Source organism: Oncorhynchus tshawytscha, linkage group LG16 (genome assembly GCF_018296145.1).
Source record: "Oncorhynchus tshawytscha isolate Ot180627B linkage group LG16, Otsh_v2.0, whole genome shotgun sequence".
NCBI lineage: Eukaryota > Metazoa > Chordata > Actinopteri > Salmoniformes > Salmonidae > Oncorhynchus > Oncorhynchus tshawytscha.
In genome coordinates this window covers 61,667,931-61,692,661 of record NC_056444.1, presented here as the reverse complement: position 1 = coordinate 61,692,661, position 24,731 = coordinate 61,667,931, and the positions used below count along the sequence as shown (strand labels likewise).

At 40.8% G+C, this 24,731-nt stretch overlaps 1 protein-coding gene across 7 annotated transcripts in view; it reads left to right on the top strand.

Annotated features, from left to right (window-relative positions):
• Window positions 1-23,190, top strand: part of pik3cd (phosphatidylinositol-4,5-bisphosphate 3-kinase, catalytic subunit delta) — a 56,275-nt gene extending 33,085 nt beyond the window's left edge. For 6 of the 7 annotated variants that reach the window (XM_024375689.2, XM_042299454.1, XM_024375691.2 and 3 more), the window contains 8 exons: window positions 1,406-1,584; window positions 1,848-1,957; window positions 3,531-3,609; window positions 6,950-7,117; window positions 10,534-10,660; window positions 18,048-18,193; window positions 18,693-18,825; window positions 19,324-23,190. In XM_024375689.2, coding sequence (XP_024231457.1) covers window positions 1,406-1,584; window positions 1,848-1,957; window positions 3,531-3,609; window positions 6,950-7,117; window positions 10,534-10,660; window positions 18,048-18,193; window positions 18,693-18,825; window positions 19,324-19,461 — 1,080 coding nt within the window. In that variant the 3' untranslated portion in view covers window positions 19,462-23,190. The remainder of the gene's footprint in view (window positions 1-1,405; window positions 1,585-1,847; window positions 1,958-3,530; window positions 3,610-6,949; window positions 7,118-10,533; window positions 10,661-18,047; window positions 18,194-18,692; window positions 18,826-19,323) is intronic. The other variant, XM_024375690.2, reaches the window with a different exon arrangement.
• Window positions 23,191-24,731: the final 1,541 nt, after the last annotated feature.

The following is a 24,731-nucleotide window of genomic DNA, read 5'->3' as shown; positions in this document are numbered from 1 at the left end:
GGCTTTTATTAACAATTACATGAAGTTGATGCAAAGAGTCAATATTTGCAGTGTTGACCCTTCTTTTTCAAGACCTCTGCAATCCGCCCTGATGGCAGCCCATTCTTGCATAATCAATGCTTGGAGTTTGTCAGAATTTGTGGGGTTTTATTTGTCCACCTGTCTCTTGAGGATTGACCACACGCTCTCAATGGGATTAATGTCTGGGGAGTTTCCTGGCCATGGACCCTGAATATCGAAGTTTTGTTCTCCGAGCTACATAGTTATTACTTTTGCCTTATGGCAAGGTGCTCCATCATGCTGGAAAAGGCATTGTTCGTCACCAAACTGTTCCTGGATGGTTGGGTGAAGTTGCTCTCTGAGGATGTATTGGTACCATTCTTTATTCATGGCTGTGTTCTCATGGCTGTGTTCTTAGGCAAAATTGTGAGTGAGCCCACTCCCTTGGCTGATAAGCAACCCCTCACATGAATGGTCTCAGGATGCTTTACTGTTGGAATGACACAGGGCTGATGGTAGCGCTCACCATGTCTTCTCCGGACAAGCTTTTTTCCGGATGCCCCAAACAATCGGAAAGGGGATTCATCAGAGAAAATGACTTTACCCCAGTCCTCAGCAGTCCAATCACTGTACCTTTTGCAGAATATCAGTATGTCCCTGATGTTTTTCCTGGAGAAAAGTAGCTTCTTGCTGCCCTTCTTGACACCAGGCCATCCTCCAAAAGTCTTTGCTTCACTGTGCGTGCAGAGCAAGCTCTGTACTGGTGGTGCCCCGGACCCGCAGCTGAATCAACTTTAGGATGTGGTCCTGGCGCTTGCTGGACTTTCTTGTGCGCCCTGAAGCCTTCTTCACAACAATTCAACCGCTCTCCTTGACGTTCTTGATGATCCAATAAATGGTTGATTTAGGTGCAATCTTACTGGCAGCAATATCCTTGCCTGTGAAGCTCTTTTTGTGCAAAGCAATGATGACGGCACGTGTTTCCTTGCAGGTAACTATGTTTGACAGAGGAAGAACAATGATTCCAAGCAACACCTCCTTTTGAAGCTTCCAGTCTGTTATTCGAACTCAATCAGCATGACAGAGTGATCTCCATCCTTGTCCTCGTCAACTCTCACACCTGTTTTAACGAGAGAATCACTGACATGATGTCAGCTGGTCCTTTTGTGGGCTGAAATGCAGTGGAATTTTTTTTGAGATTCAGTTCATTTGCATGGCAAAGAGGGACTTGGTAATTAATTGCAATTCATCTGATCACTCTGGAGTATATGCAAATTGCCATCATACAAACTGAGGCAGCAGACATTGTGAAAATTAATATTTGTGTCATTCTCAAAACTTTTTGCCACGACTGTACTATCCCAAAACTTTATCAATATTCCATCCTCCTTGTCACTCGGTGCAGAACGAGGCTCTGAACAAGATGAAGGCTCTGAATGACTTTGTGAAGTCGGGCTGGCAGAAGACATCGCGCCAGCAGATGACAGATGACATGAAGCTGTGTATCAAACAGGAGGCCTACATGGAGGCCCTCTCATATCTGCTGTCCCCGCTCAATCCCAGCATCATGCTCTCAGAGATTTGGTGGGTACCTGACACACACAGATGCAGGCACGCACTCACAGACGCACACAAAGTTGCAGACAGACAGACACCAAGGAATGCACACACACACAGAAGCATCATGCACCTCCATGTTTTAAGGGCACTGATAGCCACATTCAGCATCTTCTAATTAATGATGTGTTAAAAATAACTATGTTGTGTTTTTCCCTACAAATGGGTAAAATTATATTATATAGGGAGAAGTCTTCTCCCAGTGCCAACAAATTTGCTTGATGTTGCAGTGCGGACAGATGCAAGTTCATGGACTCCAAGATGAAGCCCCTGTGGCTCATGTACAAGAACAAATGGGTGCAGGGGGACACTGTGGGCATAATCTTCAAGAACGGAGATGGTGAGAAATCCAAATAACACAGGGGATTCCACATGATACATCATTTTTTTAGGTTATATTTTGTATTTGCATTTTTTGGGGGGCACTGTAATGGTGACCGGTGGTGTTGGTTCTGTATGTCACCTTAACTATTGTTATATTATATATACTGTACTTGTATGACTGTCCTCTTCGTGGGAGTGTGTTAGTCAACCGGTTATTGGAGGACCAAAAAAGCTGATACCGATTAATCGGACGATTTAAAAAATAATAATATTTGTAATAATGACAATTACAACAATACTGAATTAACACTTATTTTAACTTAACATAATACATCAATAAAATCAATTTAGCCTCAAGTAAATCATGAAACATGTTCAATTTGGTTTAAATAATGCAAAAACAAAGTGTTGGAGAAGAAAGTAAAAGTGCAATATGTGCTATGTAAGAAAGCTAACGTTTCAGTTCCTTGCTCAGAACATGAGAATATATGAAAGCTGGTGGTTCCTTTTAAATATGAGTCTTCAATATTCCCAGGTAAGAAGTTTTAGTTTGTAGTTATTATAGGACTATTTCCCTCTATACCATTTGTATTTCATTATTAGATGTTCTTATAGGCACATTAGTATTGCCAGTGTAACAGTATAGCTTCCGTCCCTCTCCTCGCTCCTCCCTGGGCTCGGACCAGCAACACAACGACAACAGCCACCCTCGAAGCAGCGTTACCCATGCAGAGCAAGGGGAACAACTACTAGAAGGCTCAGAGCGAGTGACGTTTGAAACGCTATTAGCGCGCGCTAACTAGCTAGCCATTTCACTTCGGTTACACCAGCCTCATCTCGGGAGTTGATAGGCTTGAAGTCATAAACAGCGCAATGCTTGACGCACAACGAAGAGCTGCTGGCAAAACGCACGAAAGTGCTGTTTGAATTCATGTTTACGCGCCTGCTTCTGCCTACCACCGGTTAACCCGCCGTTCCTAAGCTGTCATTGTAAATAAGAATGTGTTCTTAACTGACTTGCCTAGTTAAATAAAGGTATAAAAAAAAATCTTTGTCAAATTGGAGCCCAAAAATACTGACTTCTGATTGTTATGAAAACTTGAAATTGGCCCTAATTAATCGGCCATTCCGATTAATCGGTCAACCTCTAATCTGAAGTGCATCCTTGGTGGTATCCATGGAGATGCAGGATGCAAGCAGTATCCAGATTGAGAGAACCAGGGGCATCGGGACTAATGTCGAGGCTGGAGAAGAACCACTACTGGCTTCATGGGCAATACCATTGAACTGGAGAGCTAAAGAGACTCACCCTGGACCCTCCAGATTATCTCAAAGTTCCGTCATTGGTCCAATGCGGGAATATTAGATACTGTCACTTGTAAATTAAAGTTATGAACTATTTCTCTTCAGACCGACCTTTAATCATGCTAATTTTGCGCGAATGCCATCGGGAGCATTAATCATACTGGCCTAAATTGTAAGTCTGGCCACCATGAGAAAATTCTATGGCTTCTGCATCTGGGATATTCATCCCATTTCTGGTTGGATATACATGTACCTTTAGCCTGACATAACCTCTATCCTTTCAGATCTCCGACAAGACATGTTGACCCTCCAAATGATCCAGCTGATGGAAATCCTTTGGAAGAAAGAGGGACTAGATCTAAGGTATGTGTTAGCAGCAGGGGTTGGAACCAAAATTATTTTCCAATCGTTTCGTTCTGAACAAAACCATTATTTGTTTTGTTCCATTTCACTGTTCCGACTCGCAAAATAAAGTTCTAAACTGGTTCGAACCATAAAACTGTTTATCGTTCCTTTCTGTTCCTTTTTAAACCTCTAAAATCATTTTATATATACACTGCTCAAAAAAATAAAGGGAACACTAAAATAACACATCCTAGATCTGAATGAATGAAATATTCTTATTAGATACTTTTTTCTTTACATAGTTGAATGTGCTGACAACAAAATCACACAAAAATTATAAATGGAAATCAAATTTATCAACCCATGGAGATCTGGATTTGGAGTCACACTCAAAATTAAAGTGGAAAACCACACTACAGGCTGATCCAACTTTGATATAATGTCCTTAAAACAAGTCAAAATGAGGCTCAGTAGTGTGTGTGGCCTCCACGTGCCTGTATGACCCCCCCTACAACGCCTGGGCATGCTCCTGATGAGGTGGCAGATGGTCTCCTGAGGGATCTCCTCCCAGACCTGGACTAAAGCATCCGCCAACTCCTGGACAGTCTGTGGTGCAATGTGGCGTTGGTGGATGGAGCGAGACATGATGTTCCAGATGTGCTCAATTGGATTCAGGTCTGGGGAACGGGCAGGCCAGTCCATAGCATCAATGCCTTCCTCTTGCAGGAACTGCTGACACACTCCAGCCACATGAGGTCTAGCATTGTCTTGCATTAGGAGGAACCCAGGGCTAACCGCACCAGCATATGGTCTCACAAGGGGTCTGAGGATCTCATCTCTGTACCTAATGGCAGTCAGGCTACCTCTGGCGAGCACATGGAGAGCTGTGCGGCCCCCCCAAAGAAATGCCACCCCACACCATGACTAACCCACCGCCAAACCGGTCATGCTGGAGGATGTTGCAGGCAGCAGAATGTTCTCCACGGCGTCTCCAGACTCTATCACGTCTGCCACGTGCTCAGTGTGATCCTGCTTTCATCTGTGAAGAGCACAGGGCACCAGTGGCGAATTTGCCAATCTTGGTGTTCTCTGGCAAATGCCTAACGTCCTGCACGGTGTTGGGCTGTAAACACAACCCCCACCTGTGGACATCGGGCCCTCATACCACCCTCATGGAGTCTGTTTCTGACTGTTTGAGCAGACACATGCACATTTGTGGCCTGCTGGAGGTCATTTTGCAGGGCTCTAGCAGTGCTCCTCCTGCATCCTCCTTGCACAAAGGCGGAGGTAGCGGTCCTGCTGCTGGGTTGTTGCCCTCCTACGGCCTCCTCAACGTCTCCTGATGTACTTGTCTGTCTCCTGGTAGCGCCTCCATGCTCTGGACACTACGCTGACAGACACAGCAAACCTTCTTGCCACAGCTCGCATTGATGTGCCATCCTGGATGAGCTGCCCTACCTGAGCCACTTGTGTGGGTTGTAGACTCCGTCTCATGCTACCACTAGAGTGAAAGCACCGCCAGCATTCAAAAGGGACCAAAACATCAGCCAGGAAGCATATGAACTGAGAAGTGGTCTGTGGTCCCCACCTGCAGAACCACTCCTTTATTGGGGGTGTCTTGCTAATTGCCTATACTTTCCACCTGTTGTCTATTCCATTTGCACAACAGCATGTGAAATTTATTGTCAATCAGTGTTGCTTCTGTAACAGTATAACTTTAGACCGTCCCCTCGCCCATACCCGGGCGCGAACCAGGGACCCTCTGCACACATCAACAACAGTCACCCACGAAGCATCGTTACCCATCGCTCCACAAAAGCCGCGGCCCTTGCAGAGCAAGGGGAACCACTACTTCAAGGTCTCAGAGCAAGTGACGTCACCGATTGAAACGCTATTTAGCGCGCACCACCGCTAACTATAGCTAGCTTTTTCACATCCGTTACACTCACCCCCCTTTTGACCTCCTCCTTTTCCGCAGCAACCAGTGATCCGGGTCAACAGCATCAATGTAACAGTATAACTTTAGACCGTCCCCTCGCCCATACCCGGGTGCGAACCAGGGACCCTCTGATTGAAACGCTATTTAGCTCGCACCACCGCTAACTAAGCTAGCCGTTTCACATCCGTTACACTTCCTAAGTGGACAGTTTGATTTCACAGTGTGTGTGTGATTGACTTGGAGTTACATTGCGTTGTTTAAGTGTGCCCTTTATTTTTTTGAGCAGTGTATTATTATTATTATTATTATTTTAACATTTAGCTCAACATTAAATTACTTTGTGGATAGAAAAGCTTGCTATGGAGAGGGAAAGCTATAGCTCAGTGAATTATTTACATTTGTGATGGAAAGACAAGCGAGAGTGAGTGGAGGAGGCGGCTTGGCTTGAAGCACTGGGCATCTTATGATAACATGCATTATCTAAACTAGGCCCACAGAATTATACCTACAGAGGAGTGGCTTTTATGCAGGAACTTTTAATGACTTCAGAGTTGGTTTATCGTTGGAGCTAGCTAGCTTGTGTGTGCAGAGCGGCACCAGAATTAAAAACACATCTTACCTTTTTGTAGTTAATAAAGCCAATGTGAAATGTGATAATTATAGTATCCCGAACTAGCATTGAAAAAGTTAATCCATTCTTCTCTCATAAAAAATCTCTCCCTATTTTCTGAATCATGCTTGTAATGTAAGTAGACTACAGCTTTGCTTCGGAAGGTGACGGGCAGGTAGCCTACACACATTCACTGGCAAAGATTTTCAGCTGGCAGACAGACACTGGAAAAAGTTTCTGATTGACAGAAGGGAGGGCTTTGCATTGGTGCTTTATTGCGTTTGTTGTGGGACTGGAAAAAAATCCTGTAATGTAAAATAACGTTATTAACCGGTTCCCATGCTTTTAAAATAACGGTTCTGTTCCAGAACAGTATAGACCACTTTTGTTCATGGTTCTGATTCTGTTCCTTGAAAAACTGGATTATTTTTCTGTTTTTGGTTCTTTCATGAACTGGTATCAACCCCTGCTCAGCAGTGGACCTAGTTGTGGGTTCAGAGGTGGATTCAGTGAACCACACTTACAGGATGAGTAACCTTGCTTGAGACCCATTGAATACCTGCATTAGCCCCGTAAGCTAATACCTAGGGTTTTGCTTGTGGCGCGCAGGAATCCTGGATTTGAATTCAGTAGGTGACATTGCAGTCAAACGGTCCTACAGACATACTGAGAACAGGTTCGGGGAAAATTGATATGATGGTTTTGTAACAATGTACTTAGGGCATACAGTTATACGTTATTAATTGTTATGAGCATATAATAGGCCTTATAATGTTTTATGAATTAACTTTTTCTACTGTCTCTGTAAGGATGATCCCCTACGGCTGCCTCTCCACCGGGAACAAGACAGGCCTCATTGAGGTGGTGAAAAACTCAGACACCATCGCCAACATCCAGCGCAACAACAGCAACAGTGCCGCGACTGCTGCTTTCAACAAAGACGCCCTGCTCAACTGGCTTAAATCCAAGAACCCAGAGTAAGTGTGACAGAGACACTGATCTGGCAGTCATGTCTACGGTGACGGCATGGGTTTGTATGGAGCCTACTGCCCTTTGACACAACCTCTCTCTATCTTTTCCCACTGTCATCCACTGTCTCTATCTGTTCAATATACACTGAGTATACAAAACATTAAGAACACCTGCTCTCTCATTACAGACTGACCAGGTGAATCCAGGTGAAAGCTATGATCCCTTATTGATGTCACTTGTTACATCCACTTTAATCAGTGTAAATTAAGGGTAGGAGACAGGTTAAAGAAGGATTTTTAAACCTTACTACAATTGAGACATGAATTGTGTACCATTCAGAGGGTGAATGGGCAAGACAAAAGATTTAAGTGCCTTTGAACGGGCTATGGTAGTAGGTGCCAGGCGCACCGGTTTGTGTCAAGAACTGCAAAGCTGCTGGGTTTTTCACACTCAACAGTTTCCCGTGTGTATCAAGAATTTGCCACCACCCAAAAGGCTATCCAGCCAACTTGACACAACTGTGGGAAGCTTGGAGGCAACATGGGCCAGCATCCCTGTAGAACGCTTTTGACACCTTTTAGTATCCATGCCCCGTTGAATTGAGGCTGTTCTGAGGACAAAATATATACACTGAGTATACAAAACATTAGGAACACCTGCTATTTCCATTTTATAGACTGACCAGGTGAAAGTGAAGCTTTTAGGGGGGGTTTATTAGGAAGGTATTCCTAATGTTTGGTATACTTAGTGTAATCTGAAAATATATTCAACTATACTACCGGTCAAAAGTTTTAGAACACCTACTTATTCAAGGGTTTTTCTTTATTTTTAATATTTTCTACATTGTAGAATAATAGTGAAGACATCAAAACTATGAAATAACACATATGGAATCATGTACTAACCAAAAAAGTGTTAATCTATTTTATATTTGAAATGATTCAAATAGCCACCCTTTGCCTTGATGACAGCTTTGCACACTCTTGGCATTATCTCAACCAGCTTCATGAGGCAGTCACCTGGAATGTATTTCAAATAACAGGTGTGCCTTCTTAAAAGTTCATTTGTGGAATGTCTTTCCTTCTTAATATGTTTGAGCCAATCAGTTGTGTTGTGACAAGTTAGGGGGGGTATGCAGAAGATAGCCCTATTTGGTAAAAGACCAAGTCCATATTATGGCAAGAACAGCTCAAATAAGCAAAGAGAAACGACAGTCCATCATTTTTTAAGACATGAAGGTCAGTCAATATGGAACATTTCAAGAACTTTAAAAGTTTCTTCATGTGCAGTTGCAAAAACTGTGATGAAACTGGCTCTCATGAGGACTGCCACAGGAATGGAAGACCCAGAGTTACCTATGTTGCAGAAGATAAGTTCATTAGACTTAACAGCCTCAGAAATTGCATCCCAAATAAATGCTTCCAGAATTCAAGTAACAGACACATAACAACATCAACTGTTCAGAGGAGACTGTGTGAATCAGGCCTTCATGGTCCAATTGCTGCAAAGAAACCACTACTGAAGGACACCAATAAGAAGAATAGACTTGCTTGGACCAAGAAACACATTGGTTATTGTGGAAATTTTTCCTTTGGTCTGGAGTCCAAATTGGAGATTTTTTGTTCCAACCGCCGTGTCTTTGTGAGACTCGGTGTGGGTGAACAGATGATCTCCGCATGTGTATTTCCCACCGTAAAGCATGGAGGAGGTGTTATGGTGTGGGGGTGCTTTGCTGGTGACACTGTCTGTGATTTATTTACAACTCAAGGCACACTTAACAAGCATGGCTACCACAGCATTCTGCAACGATACGCCATCCAATCTGGTTTGGGTTTAGTGGGACTATCATTGACCCAACACACCTCCAGACTGTGTAAGGGCTATTTAACCAAGAAGGATTGTGATGGAGTGCTGCATCAGATGACCTGGCCTCCACAAACCCCCTGACCTCAACCAAATTGAGATGGTTTGAGATGACTTGGATCGCAGAGTGAAGGAAAAGCAGCCAACAAGTGCTCAGCCTATGTGGGAATTCCTTCAAGACTGTTGGAAAATCATTCCAGGTGAAGCTGGTTAAGAGAATGCCAAGAGTGTTCAAAGCTGTCATCAAGGCAATGGGTGGCTATTTGAAGAATCTCAAATATAAAATATATTTAGATTTGTTTAACACTTTTTTGGTTCCATATGTGTTATTTCATAGTTTAATTATTCGACAATGTAGAAAATAGTAAAAAATAAAGAAAAACCCTTGAATGATTAGGTGTTCTAAAACTTTTGACCGGTAGTGTATATCTTCGAAGAAACGAATTACAGATAGGGTGGCTCTCAAACATGCTAAACTGAACCTATGATTTGACCTTAGAGGTGAATTGCACCAGCTCTGAGCTTATTAGCTGTTTAAACCTCTAAATCCAAGACAATCATACTGGCTAGTTGTGACAGCGTTTTTGCAGTTGCCTTTGATGCTGACTGGCGGGACCTCAATCCTAATCTCTCATAGACAGGCGCACGTAACATAGGATGGTATCGTAGCGTCTGTCAACGGGCTGTGGGAGGCGATGACTAACAAGGAACTTTTTTCCCAGTGCGCAGATGTTTGTCACTTATCATTTAGACCAATCACGATTTCGCAGGTGGATTCAGGTGTATTCATCTTTTGAATTTCGGAAGGCAAGGGGACATTTGGCCAATTCTTTGGCTCACAGTTTCCATTTAGTGGGGTGGAGTCTCATTAGTGTCTTTTCACATACATTTCCCCCAAGAAGCTAATCGAGCATCTGATGCAATTACGCAAAAAAATACATTTCTGGCTTTGCAAGATTAATCTGGAGGCAAAAGAAACGCACACCTGTTTAGGCGAGGTGCTGGCTAGCGGAGTAGGACACTTGGAAAAGAAAAGGAGAGACGCACACTCTAGGAGCTCAGATGTAATAATTTAATAACCTAATAACCAATGTTTCGACAGACAAGCTAAATAATGTATAAACTATTGGCGTTATATAAGTAATGTTGGGTGGGTGCAGTACAAGGGCTGTCAAAACAGCTCCACATCACACAGAAGCTGCAAAGTGTTAAAGCCTCTTGGTTAGAATGGAATGGGGAATATCTGTAATAGTTTAACATAGTGAACCCAATAGATGTCTAGACAGGACCGTGTAACATGGCTGTCAATCATCTGTCACCCTCCGAATCTTCTCTGCAAATATTTAATAGAGCTGTGACAAAAACCCGCCTCATGCCTCAACTATATTGAGAGTGAGGGTCAAGTGTGTGCGTGCGTACCCCACTTTTTCCACTTGACTTGGGAATGTGAGAGAAAGGTAAAGAGATATAACATTCAATGGAGGAAGGGATAAAAGAAAGTGCGGAGAAAGCAAACTGATCCCATGTGGTCTCTCCTCTCTCTCATCTATTTTGTCAGCAGGGATAAACTTGACCAGGCCATTGAGGAGTTCACACTATCATGTGCTGGTTACTGTGTAGCCACTTACGTGTTGGGTATCGGAGATCGCCACAACGACAATATCATGATCAAGGAGACTGGGCAGGTGAGATGCACAGGATTTCCTTTTTTTATGTGTAGAAACTTGATAATTTGTATAAGTCTGATTAGAGTGGGTATTCCTGGTAGGAATAGAACTCACTGTTTATACCTAAGAAACAAAAATGTTTAGCTTTTTTATCTTACACAATTAATTAAGTAAACTGATTAACACTTATTCTTAGACAGAAAATGGAAATGCCAGTAAGTCAAAATAATCACACTTGACCTCTCAAAAACTATGATACTGACTCTACTACATGTGATAGGTGGATGGATCGATAGATGGCAAAAGTATGTGGACACCTGCTCGTCAAACATCTCATTCCAATATCATGGGCATTAATATGGAGTTGGTCTGCCCTTTGCTGCTATAACAGCCTCTACCTCTTCTTGAAAGGCTTTCCACTACATGTTGGAACATTGCTGCGAGGACTTGCTTCCATTCAGCCACAAGCATTAGTGAGGTTGGGCACTAATGTTGGCCGATTAGGCCTGGCTCGCAGTCTGACTTCCAATTTGTCCCAAAGGTGTTCGATGGGGTTGAGGTCCGGGGCTCTGTGCAGGCCAGTCAAGTTGTTAAACACTGATCTCGAAAAAACATTTCTGTATGGACCTCGCTTTGTGTACAGGGGCATTGTCATGCTGAAACATCCCCAAACTGTTGCCACAAAGTTGGAAGCACAGAGTCGTCTATAAAATGCTGTAGCATTAAGATTTCCCTTCACATGAACTAAGGGGCCTAGCTCGAACCATGAAAAATAACCCCAGACCATTATTCCACCAAACTTTACAGTTGGCACTATGCATTGGGGCAGGGAGCCTTCTCCTGGCATCCTCTAAACCCGGATTCGTCCGTCGGACTGCCAGATGGTGACGCGCGTGATTCATCACTCCAGAGAACCTGTTTCAACTGCTCCAAAGTCCAATGGCGGCGAGCTTTACACCACTCCAGCCGATGCTTGGCATTGCGGGTGGTGATCTTAGGGTTGTGTGAGGCTGCTTGGCCATGGAGACCCATTTCATGAAGCTCCCGACTAACAGTTATTGTGCTGACATTGCTTCCAGAGAAAGTTTGGAACTCTGTAGTGAGTGTTGCAAATGAAGACAGACGATTTTTACGTGCTAAGTGCTTCAGCACTCTGCGGTCCCTTTCTGTGAGCTTGTGTAGCCTACCACTTTGCGTCTGAGCCGTTGTTGTTCCTATATGTATATACTTCACAATAACAGCATTTACAGTTGACCAGGGCAGCCATAGCAGGGCAGACATTTGAAGAACAAACTCGTTGGAAAGGTGGCATCCTATGACGGTGCCACGTTGAAAGTCACTGAGCTCTTCAGTAAGGCCATTCTACTGCCAATGTTTGTCTATGGAGATTGCATGGCTGTGTGCTTGATTTTATACACCTGTCTGCAATGGGTGTGGCTGAAATAGCCAGATCCACTCATTTGAAGGGGTGTCCACATACTTTTGGATGGATAGATACATATGTGTAGTAGTTAGTTCTACCACAAAGTGACACGTTTTACTACACACAGCAATGCTAATTGTCTTGAAAACACAACCCTAGGCAACAGCAGTGACAATGGTCTGGGATCAATGACAGACTTTCTTAGTAACTTCAAAAAGGGAATCAATCACGAGGCAGACATGCCAGAATGTCGTCATTTAAAACCAGTGGTGGAAAAAGTACTAAAATGTCATACTTGAGTAAAAGTAAAGATACCTTAACAGAAAATGACTCAAGTGAAAGTTACCCAGCAAAATACTACTTGAGTAAAAGTCCCAAAGTATCTGGTTTTAAATGTACTCAAGTACAGTGGTAGAAAAGGTACTCAATTGTCATACTTGCATAAAGTACAAAGTAAAAGTAAATGCTATACATCATATTCCTTATATTAAGCAAACCAGACGGCACGATTATCTTCTTTTTTTAAATGGACAGACAGGCACACTCCAACACAGTGTTATATTGATAGAGGCACTAATACTGTCCTGGTTGAGCATGGATGGAGTAAAAGGTACATTATTCCCTTAAGGAATAGAGTGGAGTAAAAGTAAAAGATGTCTAAAATATAAATAGTAAAGTACAAATACCCCCAAAAACGACTGAAGTAGTACTTTAAAGCATTTTTACTTACAGTTGAAGTCGGAAGTTTACATACACCTTAGCCAAATACATTTAAACTCAGTTTTTCACAATTTCTGACATTTAATCCTCGTAAGAATTCCCTGTTTTAGATCAGTTACGCTTACCACTTTATTTTAAGAATGTGAAATGTCAGTATAATAGTAAAGAGAATAATTTATTTCAGCTTTTATTTCTTTCATCACATTCCCAGTAGTCAGAAATTTAAATACACTCAATTAGTATTTGGTAGCATTGCCTTTAAATTGTTTAACTTGGGTCAGACGTTTCGCGTAGCCTTCCACAACCTTCCCACAATAATGGGTGAATTTTGGCCCATTCCTCCTGACAGAGCTGGTGTAACTGAGTCAGGTTTGTAGGCCTCCTTGCTTGCACACACTTTTTCAGTTCTGGCCCACAAATGTTCTATAGGATTGAGGTCAGTGCTTTGTGATGGCCACTACAATACCTTGACTTCGTTGTCCTTAAGCCATTTTGCCACAACTTTGGAAGTATGCTTGGGGTCATTGTCCATTTGGAAGACCCATTTGCGATCAAGCTTTAACTTCCTGACTGATGTCTTGAGATGTTGCTTCAATATATCCACATAATTTTCCTACCTCATGATGCTATCTATTTTGTGAAGTGCACCAGTCCCTCCTGCAGCAAAGCACCCCCACAACATGATGCTGCGACCTCCGTGCTTGTGTTCTTCGGCTTACAAGCCTCCCCCTTTTTCCTCCAAACATAACGATGGTCATTATGGCCAAGCAGTTATATTTTTGTTTCATCAGACCAGAGGACATTTCTCCCAAAAAAGTATGATCTTTGTCCCCATGTGCAGTTGCAAATTGTAGTCTGGCTTTTTTATGGCGGTTTTGGAGCAGTGACTTCTTCCTTGCTGAGCGGCCTTTCAGGTTATGTCGATATAGGACTTGTTTTACTGTTCTACTGTGGATACTGTGGATTTGACTGTTTCCTCCAGCATCTTCACAAGGTCCATTGCTATTGTTCTGGGATTGAGTTGCACTTTTCGCACCAAAGTATGTTCATCTGTAGGAGACAGAATGCGTCTTCTTCCTGAGTGGTATGACGGCTGCGGCGGTCCATGGTGTTTATACTTGCGGACTATTGTTTGTACAGATGAACGTGGTACCTTCAGGCATTTGGAAATTGCTCCCAATTATGAACCAGACATGTGGAGGTCTACAATTTTTTAAATCTAAGGTCTTGGCTGATTTCTTTTGATTTTCCCATGATGTCAAGCAAAGAGGCACTGAGTTTGTATGTAGGCCTTGAAATACATCCACAGGTACACCTCCAATTGACTCAAATTATGTCAATTAGCCTATCAGAAGCTTCTAAAGCCATGACATAATTTTCTGGAATTTTCCAAGTTGTTTAAAGGCACTGTCAACTTAGTGTATATAAACTTCTGACCCACTGGAATTGTGATACAGTGAATTATAAGTGAAATAATCTGTCTGTAAACAATTGTTGGAAAAATGACTTGTGTCATGCACAAAGTAGATGTCCTAACCGACTTGCCAAAACTATAGTTTGTTCACAAGAAATTTGTGGAGTGGTTGGGAAAAAAAAGTTAATGACTCCAACCTAAGTGTATGTAAACTTCTGACTTCAACTGTAAGTACTTCACACCACTGTTAAAAACAAAGTTTGAAAGCAAAACCTTTGCAGTGGTTTTAGTGAAGACAGATGATGCAAACTAGCCACTTTATAAGAATTTATATCATTCATAATAATCTGTAAAGCATTTCAAAAATCTAATGAAATGTTATTTGTCACATGCACCAAAGACAACAGGTTTTTGTTAAATGCTTACTTACAAGCACTTAACCAACAATGCAGTTCAATAAATAGAGTTAAGAAAATATTTACAAAATAAGCTAAATAAAAAAATTAAATAAAAAGTAACACAATAAAATAATTATACCGAGGCTATATATATATACTGGTACCGAGTCAATGTGCAGGGGTACAGGTTAGTCGAGTTAATTTGTACATGTAGTTAGGGAAAGTGACAATGCATAGATAATAAACAGCAAGCAGCATCAGTGTAAAATCAAAGGGTGGTAGGGGGTGTCAATGTAAATAGTCCAGGGGCCATTTTGTTAATTGTTAAGCAGCCTTATAGTTTGGGGGTAGAAGCTGTTAAGGAGCCTAGACTTGGCGCTGTGGTACCGCTTGCCGTGCGGTAACAGAGAGAACAGTCTATGACTTGGGTGACTGGAGTCTTTGACAATCCTCTGACACCGCCTAGTGTAGAGGTCCTGGATGGCAGGAAGCTTGGCCCCAGTGATGTACTGGGCCGTACGCACTACCCTTTGTAGCACCTTAGGTTTGGATGCTGAGCAGTTGCCATACCAGGCGGTGATGCAACCGATCAGGATGCTCTCAATGGTGCAGCTGTAGACCTTTTTGAGGATCTGGAGACCTACGCCTAGGGCTGTTGCGGTGACCACATTACCGTCACACCAGCGGTCACGAGTCACGAAGGCAGTCAAATTCCACATGACCATTTAGTCACAGTAATTAGGCTTCTCCAAGCTCTGATGGTGATGCTGGTCATTAGTAGCCTACCAAACTTGCTTAACTGCCTGTTACTCAGCACTCTATTGTCCTTCTAATCACTCTGACATCAATGCAAATGTGTATGAAAATCTAATCAAACACGTCATGAGAGCCCATTGCGCAACATTTCTATAGGCAATGCAATTGCGGGAGAAAACAGAGTGATGGCCGCTAATAAAAATACTAGAATCCCATCAGCTTTCTACAGGCTAGGCCTACTATATTTATTTCTCAACTTTCCTAATATTAAGCACATTGCTTATATTTACAACAGGAGTATAGCCTACCTGGCTGGCATGAAAATAAACTACGGGAAAATTGTCCTCCATTCGCTATTTAAGTGCATAGATGACAGTTTTTTTTTCCCACTGCCCCTGTTTCGATACAGGTGCATGATAATGGTCCATTCTAAATCAAAACAAATTTCACACATATATTATTTAGTATATGTAAAGACAAGATGAAATCAAGAATAGTCTGATGGGTGACAATATTAGCCTATCAATTGTGAATTATATATTATCACTTGTGAATGATGCCCAGCATAAGAAACTATGTCTTTTTAAAAAACTTTTTGGAATCATTGTCGCACACCACACGTGGCCTAGCCCATAGGCCAATGTGTTTTAATGAGATTTGTATCACAACTAAAGTGGCCAATACTTCTTAAAATTAAGCACATTCATTTGTTTTATAAGCCTAACTGGCATAGATAAGCAGCGCTGAGTTTCCAGTTTGGGGAAGATCATTTTCACCATAAAAATGCACCTTTATAATATTAGCATTACATGAATAATTGTATTTGCAGTGACTTTTGATAATGGTGTTTTCCGCTAATGGAACATTTGCGCTCATAGCCTACTACCATGTACGCATTACTGCGCTTATAATTTGAAGAAATAGCCAAATAGTCAATCATAATTTTAAGTTCAACTTTCTGATCTGTTGCGTCATCCACATTGCATAAAAACGTTTTTTGATGCTAGTGGTTGTATTAATTTGGGATCTATCGCATCCCACAACTGTCCCAGAATGTTTGGAATATTTATTTATTGCACAGAATAGAATAGTTTGACTTTTGTGCAATGGGGATAGTAGATTGACATAGGCTAGTGCTTTTGCTGTTCGTTATGCAGCCATCTTGTTGGCTGATGAAAAGTAAATGTGGACAGTTCTTCCAATATCTTCTCTATGCACCTCGGAATTGAATAAGCACGTGCGGAGTTGGGCAATGTGTCTCTTCACTTGTAGCCTGTGAGAAAGATCTGATCACATGATGGAGTGCGCAGCCCTCAGGGAGAAGGGCACAACGGTCACAGGACGCAAAAGGCATAGATTTTTTTTTAAGGTGCATTACGGCCACACAAAAAAGGGATGCTGCCGTGAAATTCTAGGCATTATCAAGTCCTGGTCAAATTGTGAATGATTGACTGATGTAGTGTCTACAGGCTGCACAAAAAACAGAGCAGAGTTCATGCCATTCAAGCGACTTTTTTCAATTCATCATTAGTCGCACCATGCAGCCATACAATGTATTAAAAATCAAAACATACAGTACCAATCAAAAGTTTGGCCTACTCATTCCAGGGTTTTTCTTTATTTTTACTATTTTCTATGTTGTAGAATAATAATGAAGGTGTCAAAACTATGAAATAACACATATGGAATCATGTAGTAACCAAAAACGTGTTGAACAAATCTAAATATATGTTATACTCTTCAAAGTAGCCACCCTTTGCCTTGATGACAGCTTTGCACACTCTCAACCAGCTTTACCCTGAATGCCTTTTCAACAGTCTTGAAGGAGTTCCCACATATGCTGAGCACTTGTTGGCTGCTTTTCCTTCACTCTGCGGTCCAACTCATTCCAAACCATCTCACTGGTACTTTCTGCTTTAGTTTTTGCTTGTAAGCAGGAATCAGGATAGAATTATGGTCAGATTTGCCAAATGGATGGCAAGTGAGAGCTTTGTATGCTTCTCTGTGTGTGGAGTAAGGGTGATCTAGAGTTTTTTTTCCTCTGGTTGCACATGCTGGTAGAAATGAGGTAAAACGGATTTAAGTTTAAAGTCCCCGACCATTAGGAGTGCCGCTTCTGGATGAGCATTTTCTTATGGCCTTATACAGCTCGTTGAGTGCGGTCTAGTGCCAGCATCCGTTTGTGGTGGTAAATAGACGTTTACGAAAAATATGGTAGATAGTGTGGTCTATAGTTTATCATAAGGTACTCTACCTCAGGCGAGCAATACCTCGAGACCTACTTAATATTAGAAATCGCGCACCAAATGTTATTGACAAATAGACACACACCACCACCCGTCGACTTACCAGACGTAGGTGTTCTGTCAATGCACAGACAACCCAGCCAACTGAATATTATCTGCGTCGTCGTTCAGTCACGACTCGGTGAAACAAGATATTACATTTTTTAATGTCCCGTTGGTAGGATAGTCTCAAGCGGAGATCATCCAGTTTATTTTCCATTTAATGGCTTGTTCATGAGTTATTCAATACTTGTGTTACAAACATATTTAATCTGATCCATTTTTAAGACCTCACTTGCCTGCAGCTACAATGGAAATCTCGAATAATGATGTTTCATAATAATGTTTGGATGGTGTGGAAAACGTCTGTTAATCTCCTGCTTGTCTTCCCTCTTTTTTTCTCTTTTAGCTGTTCCACATTGACTTTGGGCACTTTCTGGGAAACTTCAAGAGCAAATTTGGGATCAACAGGGAACGTGTGCCTTTTATTCTGACGTACGACTTTGTCCACGTCATCCAACAAGGGAGGACCAACAACAGTGAGAAGTTTGAAAGGTAAAACATGAAATCTATCTATCCCCTATCATGTGTTCAATTCCCGCTGGGGCCAACCATACAAAAAATGTATGCACGCATGACAGTAAGGCTCTTTGGATAATACCGTGTGCTAAATGGCATATTTTGTGTTATATAGTATTTATATTGTATTATATATTGTTCATATCCAACACTGTATTGTCTCTGTTAATATAGAGTTGTACCAAGATAAAAAATAAAACAGAAAGATACATAATGATGTTTTACGAATCTGTCACCGTATTCATATAATTCCATTTGTTGTTTTGTTTTTACTCCAAATCAGAGACTATAGGGGGCACATCCGATCATCTTAATGTATTTGTCAATCTCATATTATTGGTGATTTGTTAGCACCCAACTGTGAATAATTTTACTTATACCTGTACGTACTTATATAACCATGCATACTTATTTTACGGTGATCCTGAAGCTCCATTATAATGGTGTGGTACATCTCGTATTGTGCCACCAACAGGTTCAGAGAGTGCTGTGAGCAGGCCTATAAGATCTTGTGTCGCAATGGGACTCTGTTTGTTAACCTGTTTGCCATGATGAAAGCAGCCGGACTGCCTGAGCTGAGCTCCTTCAAGGACATCCAGTACCTAAAGGTGAGGGGGGCGCCTCCTTTTATTGCCGGATATGTTGAACGGAGCATTATGTATACTGTAGTACATCACTCCTACACACACAATGATTTATGCTATTTTACACTTGTTAGTTCCTCTAGTTTTAGCCACAGTAGTCAGATAACGTCTATGCAAGTTCCTACACCTGAAATCAGTGTCCTTTTCAAAATATGGTTATGATTTGGTGATGGTTACAAGGATACGTCTGCAGCTACTAATGATGGTGATGATGTTGATGACTAGTGCGATTGATGATAATGGTGATGATGATGTTGGTTGCAAGGACCTCAATGATGGTGATTATGATCATGTTGATGGTAGTGGTGGCAGGGACCTTGCTAACAATGATGATGATAATCTAATGATCATGATATTAATATTGATGATGATTACCAATATAGTAATGTGAGTTGTTTTAAATGGTAAAGGCACATCCGTCATCCTTCTGATATTTTTGTTCTTGTCTCACCCTTTTCTAAGGACTCATTGGCTTTGGGGAAATCGGAGGAAGAAGCGCTGAAGAATTTCAAAGTCAAGTTTAACGAAGCTCTGAGAGAGAGCTGGAAGACCAAGGTGAACTGGATGATGCACTCTCTTGCCAAAGATAGCAGACTTTGAATAAAAGCCACTGCCCGGAGAAGCGTTCTGAACCTTAATACCCCTGATTTGTCGATCTGATCAGGGTTTTCAGCTTATGGAGCCAAAAGGAATGAAAATGCACTGAAGTCTTTGTCGTAAAATAAGAGCATTTGGCAATGTTTACAGATGTTTACACCTGACTGGCAGTCATGGTTATGGTTTATGAACTGATGCAAAACTGCAAGTACTTGTTGACAGTCACATTTCATTGGGAGTAATTGCCATTGTTACTATATCATACAGACAGTACAGGGTTGAAAATAATTTGCACGTGGGCACGCCCCGTGTCAACCAGACCTATCACCACATGAATAGCGCCCTGAAAGTGACAATCTCAAACCAAATTGGGAGCAAACAACATAATAATGATGCCTAATGAAACAATGTATGAACATTTTGTCAGGAGAGTAGTAAGAGAGAGGAGTTAAATTATATGTGAAATACTGTAATAGGAGATTGATTCAATGACTTGATAAGTTGTTTGCATTGATTATAGTTAAATGACCAGGCCAGAGAGAGGTACGTAGGACCTCAAGTGTTTCATGCGGTTTACATTCATTCTATGATTTTTTATTTTTTTAAACTTTTGAATTTTATTATTTTCATTGAAATATACTGTATCCTCTGTTGTACAGTGAGCTCCAAAAGTATTGATACGTTGTTTTGCTGTTTTGGCTCTGTACTTCAGCACTTTGGATTTGAAATTACACAATGACTACGAGGTTAAAGCACATACTGTCAGCTTTAATTTGAGGGTATCTTCATCCATATCGGGTGAACCATTTAGAAATTCCAGCACTTTTGTAAATAGTCCCCCCATTTTAGGGGACCCAAAAGTATTGGGACAAATTAACGTATGTGTATTTAAGTAATAAAAAGTGAAGTAGTCGGTCCCATATTCGTAGCGCGCTGTGTCTACAAATTGGTTGGATGCATTTGCTGTTTGTTTTTGTTGTGTTTCAGATTATTTTGTGGCCCTATTAGAAATAAATGGGGAATAATGTATTTGGGGGGATGATACTTGTGCATCTGTAAATTTCTCACTCATCATTATTCATGATTCATTCAGAATTATCCGTAATCATGGTAGCATGGTCCACATTAATGTAGAAGTGTTTAGAAACATATTCTATTCTAATTTACAATAAAAGTGAGTCCAAAATTACTCTACATTATTTACCATCAATTTCTATTGGGCACAAAATAATCTGAAACACAACCAAAACAAACAGCAAGGGCCTCCAACAAATGTGCAGAGTCACAAGCTTGATGTTGTCATTGTGTGCTATGAATATGGGACCAAATACCTAACTTTTTACTACTTAAATACACAAGTGAATTTGTCCCAATACTTTTTGTCCCTTACAATTGGGGGACTATGTACAGAAAGTACTGTAATTTCTAAACAGTTAACCCAATATGGATGAAAATACCCTCAAATTAAAGCTGACAGTCTGCACTTTAACCGTATAGTCATTGTATAATTTCAAATCCAAAGTGCTGGAGTACAGAGACAAAAACGAAACAATTTGTCACTGTCCCAATACTTTCGGTGCTCACTGTATTTAAAATCTTGAAAGTGTGTTCAAGGTTTTTGTACAAAGAATCAAGCTTTCTTTGTAAAGGTACTTTTTAGGATTTGCCATGATAATGTCATGGAATATGGTCTTATTTGTCTATTGTGTATGTATGAGATTTTGCCATCTGGGATGTTTTATACCTTGTGGAATGAGATACCCCAGTCTGTTGTTTGTAACATAGATGGAGTCAAGAGTATATTTCCTTCAACAACATTGCATTCCAGCCCTGCTCCTACATAAGTAAAGCAAGACGTTTTGCCAGCCAGGATTTTGAGTCACTGCTACTTGACCATTTAACTCAGGAGTTGATATTCATACGGTCTTGTCAGAGACTATTACACGAGACCCAGACCCATACACTGGTGCCAGGACTCAAGCCCAAAACTTGGACAGTGATCCCAGACCAAGTGATCTTGTGCAGTTCATCAGACCAAGACTACAAGTTTGAGTCTATAATAAATTTGTAATAAGCCATAGCTCTTTATCTCAAGTGTCGCTCTTCAATGTCTCTATGTGGTGTGATTATACATAAGCTACCTGCTACATGCTGTGAAATGATGTAGGGTCGATTCTCATGATAGGTCAGTTGAATTGATCTACAATACCTTGAAGAAAATGCAGGGACAGTTCTGTATGTTTTAGCTTTCAGATATGCACTGTATGTTGTCCCGAGTGGCAGTCCTGACCTATGTGCCTATCTATGCCTTTTACTTTTATGCTTGAGAAAATTATTCTAGAAAATAATACTGTACATACCTAGCGGGCTTTATCTCTCTCATCTCAAAATGCTGTGTCAATGCTGTGTAGATTGACTGATGTTCTGTGAAAACAAACCATGATATTACTGTATTAATGTACATTTGTCGTTGAATTATGCATTCTGTATCTATTCTCTCCTGATCAGAGTATACTGTGGACAGAATCCACTAATGATTGTTTTAACCATAGGATGTGTGTGTGTGTGTGTGTGTGTGTGTGGGGAGGAAGCGTTGCTATTGAACACTGGTGCCTATTTAATTGATTTATCTTGTATGTCCATTATTTTCTGTCGTTGCAGATTGCAAACAAGGGTCAATTGTAAAACATAGGGCATTGCTGTGTGGAACACTGAAAAGCATGAATTGAAGAAGAGCTTTTATATGCATTCCATTGCTTAACCTGCTCAGTAATATCTGCACTGAATGTTAATATAGCCAGGTAAATGGATATTTTAATAAATTACTATGTTTTAGTATTTTGTTCATTAGTCCAAAATCCCATCTCTTGTATTTGCATGTCAGCAGTCAACTTTTCAAGATGGAGCACTTTCAGTACAGAGTAAAAACTGTGATTATGTGTTTATCTTGAAAACTGACATGCACCATTTAGGGGGGGGGGGGGTAGTAAAAAACAAGATTTTAAATATATTTTCACACTGAGGTTGGAATAATACTGGGAAAATTATGAAAATGCCCTTCTAGTTTGAAAAGACCACCTGAAATGTCAGCCTGTAATGGTGGGATGGCGTTTTGGCCTGCCTGGTGACATCACCAGGTTAATTAGTCCAAATTTCTCTGCCAATAACATCTAGTTTTCTGTTTTTACCGCCCCATTCCCAGACAGTCCTAACAAAATTCTTGCTTGAGAAATTGCACTTTGCTAAGAAGCAATTTTTGTTTATTTTTTACTACTTTAATTGAAAACAATCACAGTAAGGTATTTAATTGTTACCCAGAAAGGATTTGATATTGAGATAAAAACGTCTGCATTGGACCTTTAACAGTGGAATAAGGAATAAATGACCAATAGTTTTTGAGTAAGGTGATCATTTAAGTCAGGGCTCTCCAGCCCTGTGCCTGGAGAGCTACCGTCCTGTAGTTTTTTTCTCCAACCCTAATCTACCGCAACGGGTTGGATTGAATACCTACAGGAGTGTTGCTCTCCAGGAACAGGGTTGGAGAGAACTGCTTTAAGGGTGTTCCAGAATACCCATATTTCCAGAATAGCCATATATTTTTAAAGGCCAGTGTGGAGCAAGATGTCTTTGTTAGGCATATGTGCCTTTTTGGTTTTCGCTATTGATAATCTTTATGTGCTGTGAAATACATGACTGTGTCTTTATTATTATTACAGCCATCATTATCATCACTATTATTGTCATCATTATCATTTCAAGCTTTATAAATTGATGGTGGACAGCCTCTGTGCTTTTCATTGCAGCATCTTTTTATGATCAAATATATTTGTATTTATGACCAGGGCTCTGAACATGTGCATAGACTTATTCTGAAAAAAAAATAGGAATTTGAGAACCATAGTTAATTTCCCATGAACCTTGTGCTCACAAGTATACTGGATTGGCTGGAAATGTATTCCTGCTTTTGAACTACCTGAATCAATTATCTGAATGAGTAATACTATTAATCAATGTTTTACCATCATGAAGTTCAAGTGATAGACTCAAACATACTGTGTTATACCTATTCAAGTTAATGCGCTTTATGGCACTTTCAACTCAACACAAATACACTGTAGACTTGAAGGAGGGAGGGCCTTTGTTTTTAATTTGGCATTTGCTAATTTGTTTAAACCGTGTGGAATCAAGTTTGTGAAATAAAAAGGGGACACTATACCCTGTGTAGGCCAATTACTACTATTGACCTCTATAATAATCCTCATCCGTTCTTTAGAAATAAGCAGTCCTTAAAAATATCCACATCCCTATAGACGGGTTGGTTGTTTAACAAACAAAACCGTTGCGTGTACAACCATTGGGCATAACCGACAGGGTTGGCTTTGATTGTTGACATGAAAACTATATTTTGTTTCCAAGGTTTATTGAAACCAGAAATACATTTGCACTTGTCTCTCCCATACATCGTTACCGTTGTTGGTTACCTAGTTTGCGAATTTTAGCCATATTAGCATAGACGTGACATTAATCAAAACGCATCAAAACAAGACATGGTATCTAATCAAGAACAAGATATAACATAAAGCTGCAAGCAGAAATTCTGGAATTCAGCTGTGGGCCTACTGTGCCACCATTAGGACAAATTGGATATCACCCTAGGATGAGCTACTTCTGTGCTGCTAACCACACTTGGCCAATATCAGAACTCAAAATCAAACTGATCATGCAATATGCTTTTGATATATTTCTGACTATTTTGTATGATATTGACTACTTTAAACATCTTCTCCAGAACCACTGGACTGATCGACACATTTTGTGCATCACATCGATGGATGCACATCTTAAAACACAATATTTTCCAGGACTAGCTGAAACAATATGGCCACTATAAGCCAATGAGCTTTCATAAATGTTTTTTTCCTGTTCAACTGCGCCACCATGCAGCCAAAATGAACTATAGTTTACAGGTTAGCTAGACACATCCCTGAGCATGTGTGCCAAAGTTCATCCTGAGTCAAATTGACCATATAGCGCCACCATGTGGTCCATCTGAATGTGCCCGCTTATGTTAAGTCTTCAGTGTTTGGATCTTTTGTACCAAGTTTTGTTAAAATACGAAAATCCATATCTGATTTATATGCATTTATGTTTCAGACCACGCCCACGCGAATGTTTATTGATCAATAGCAGTCATGTCGTTTGAGATGTTAGCCTGGAAAATATTGCGTTGCGAGGCCTTGGTCTAAAGATACTATATATCGCGTTTTGTGCAG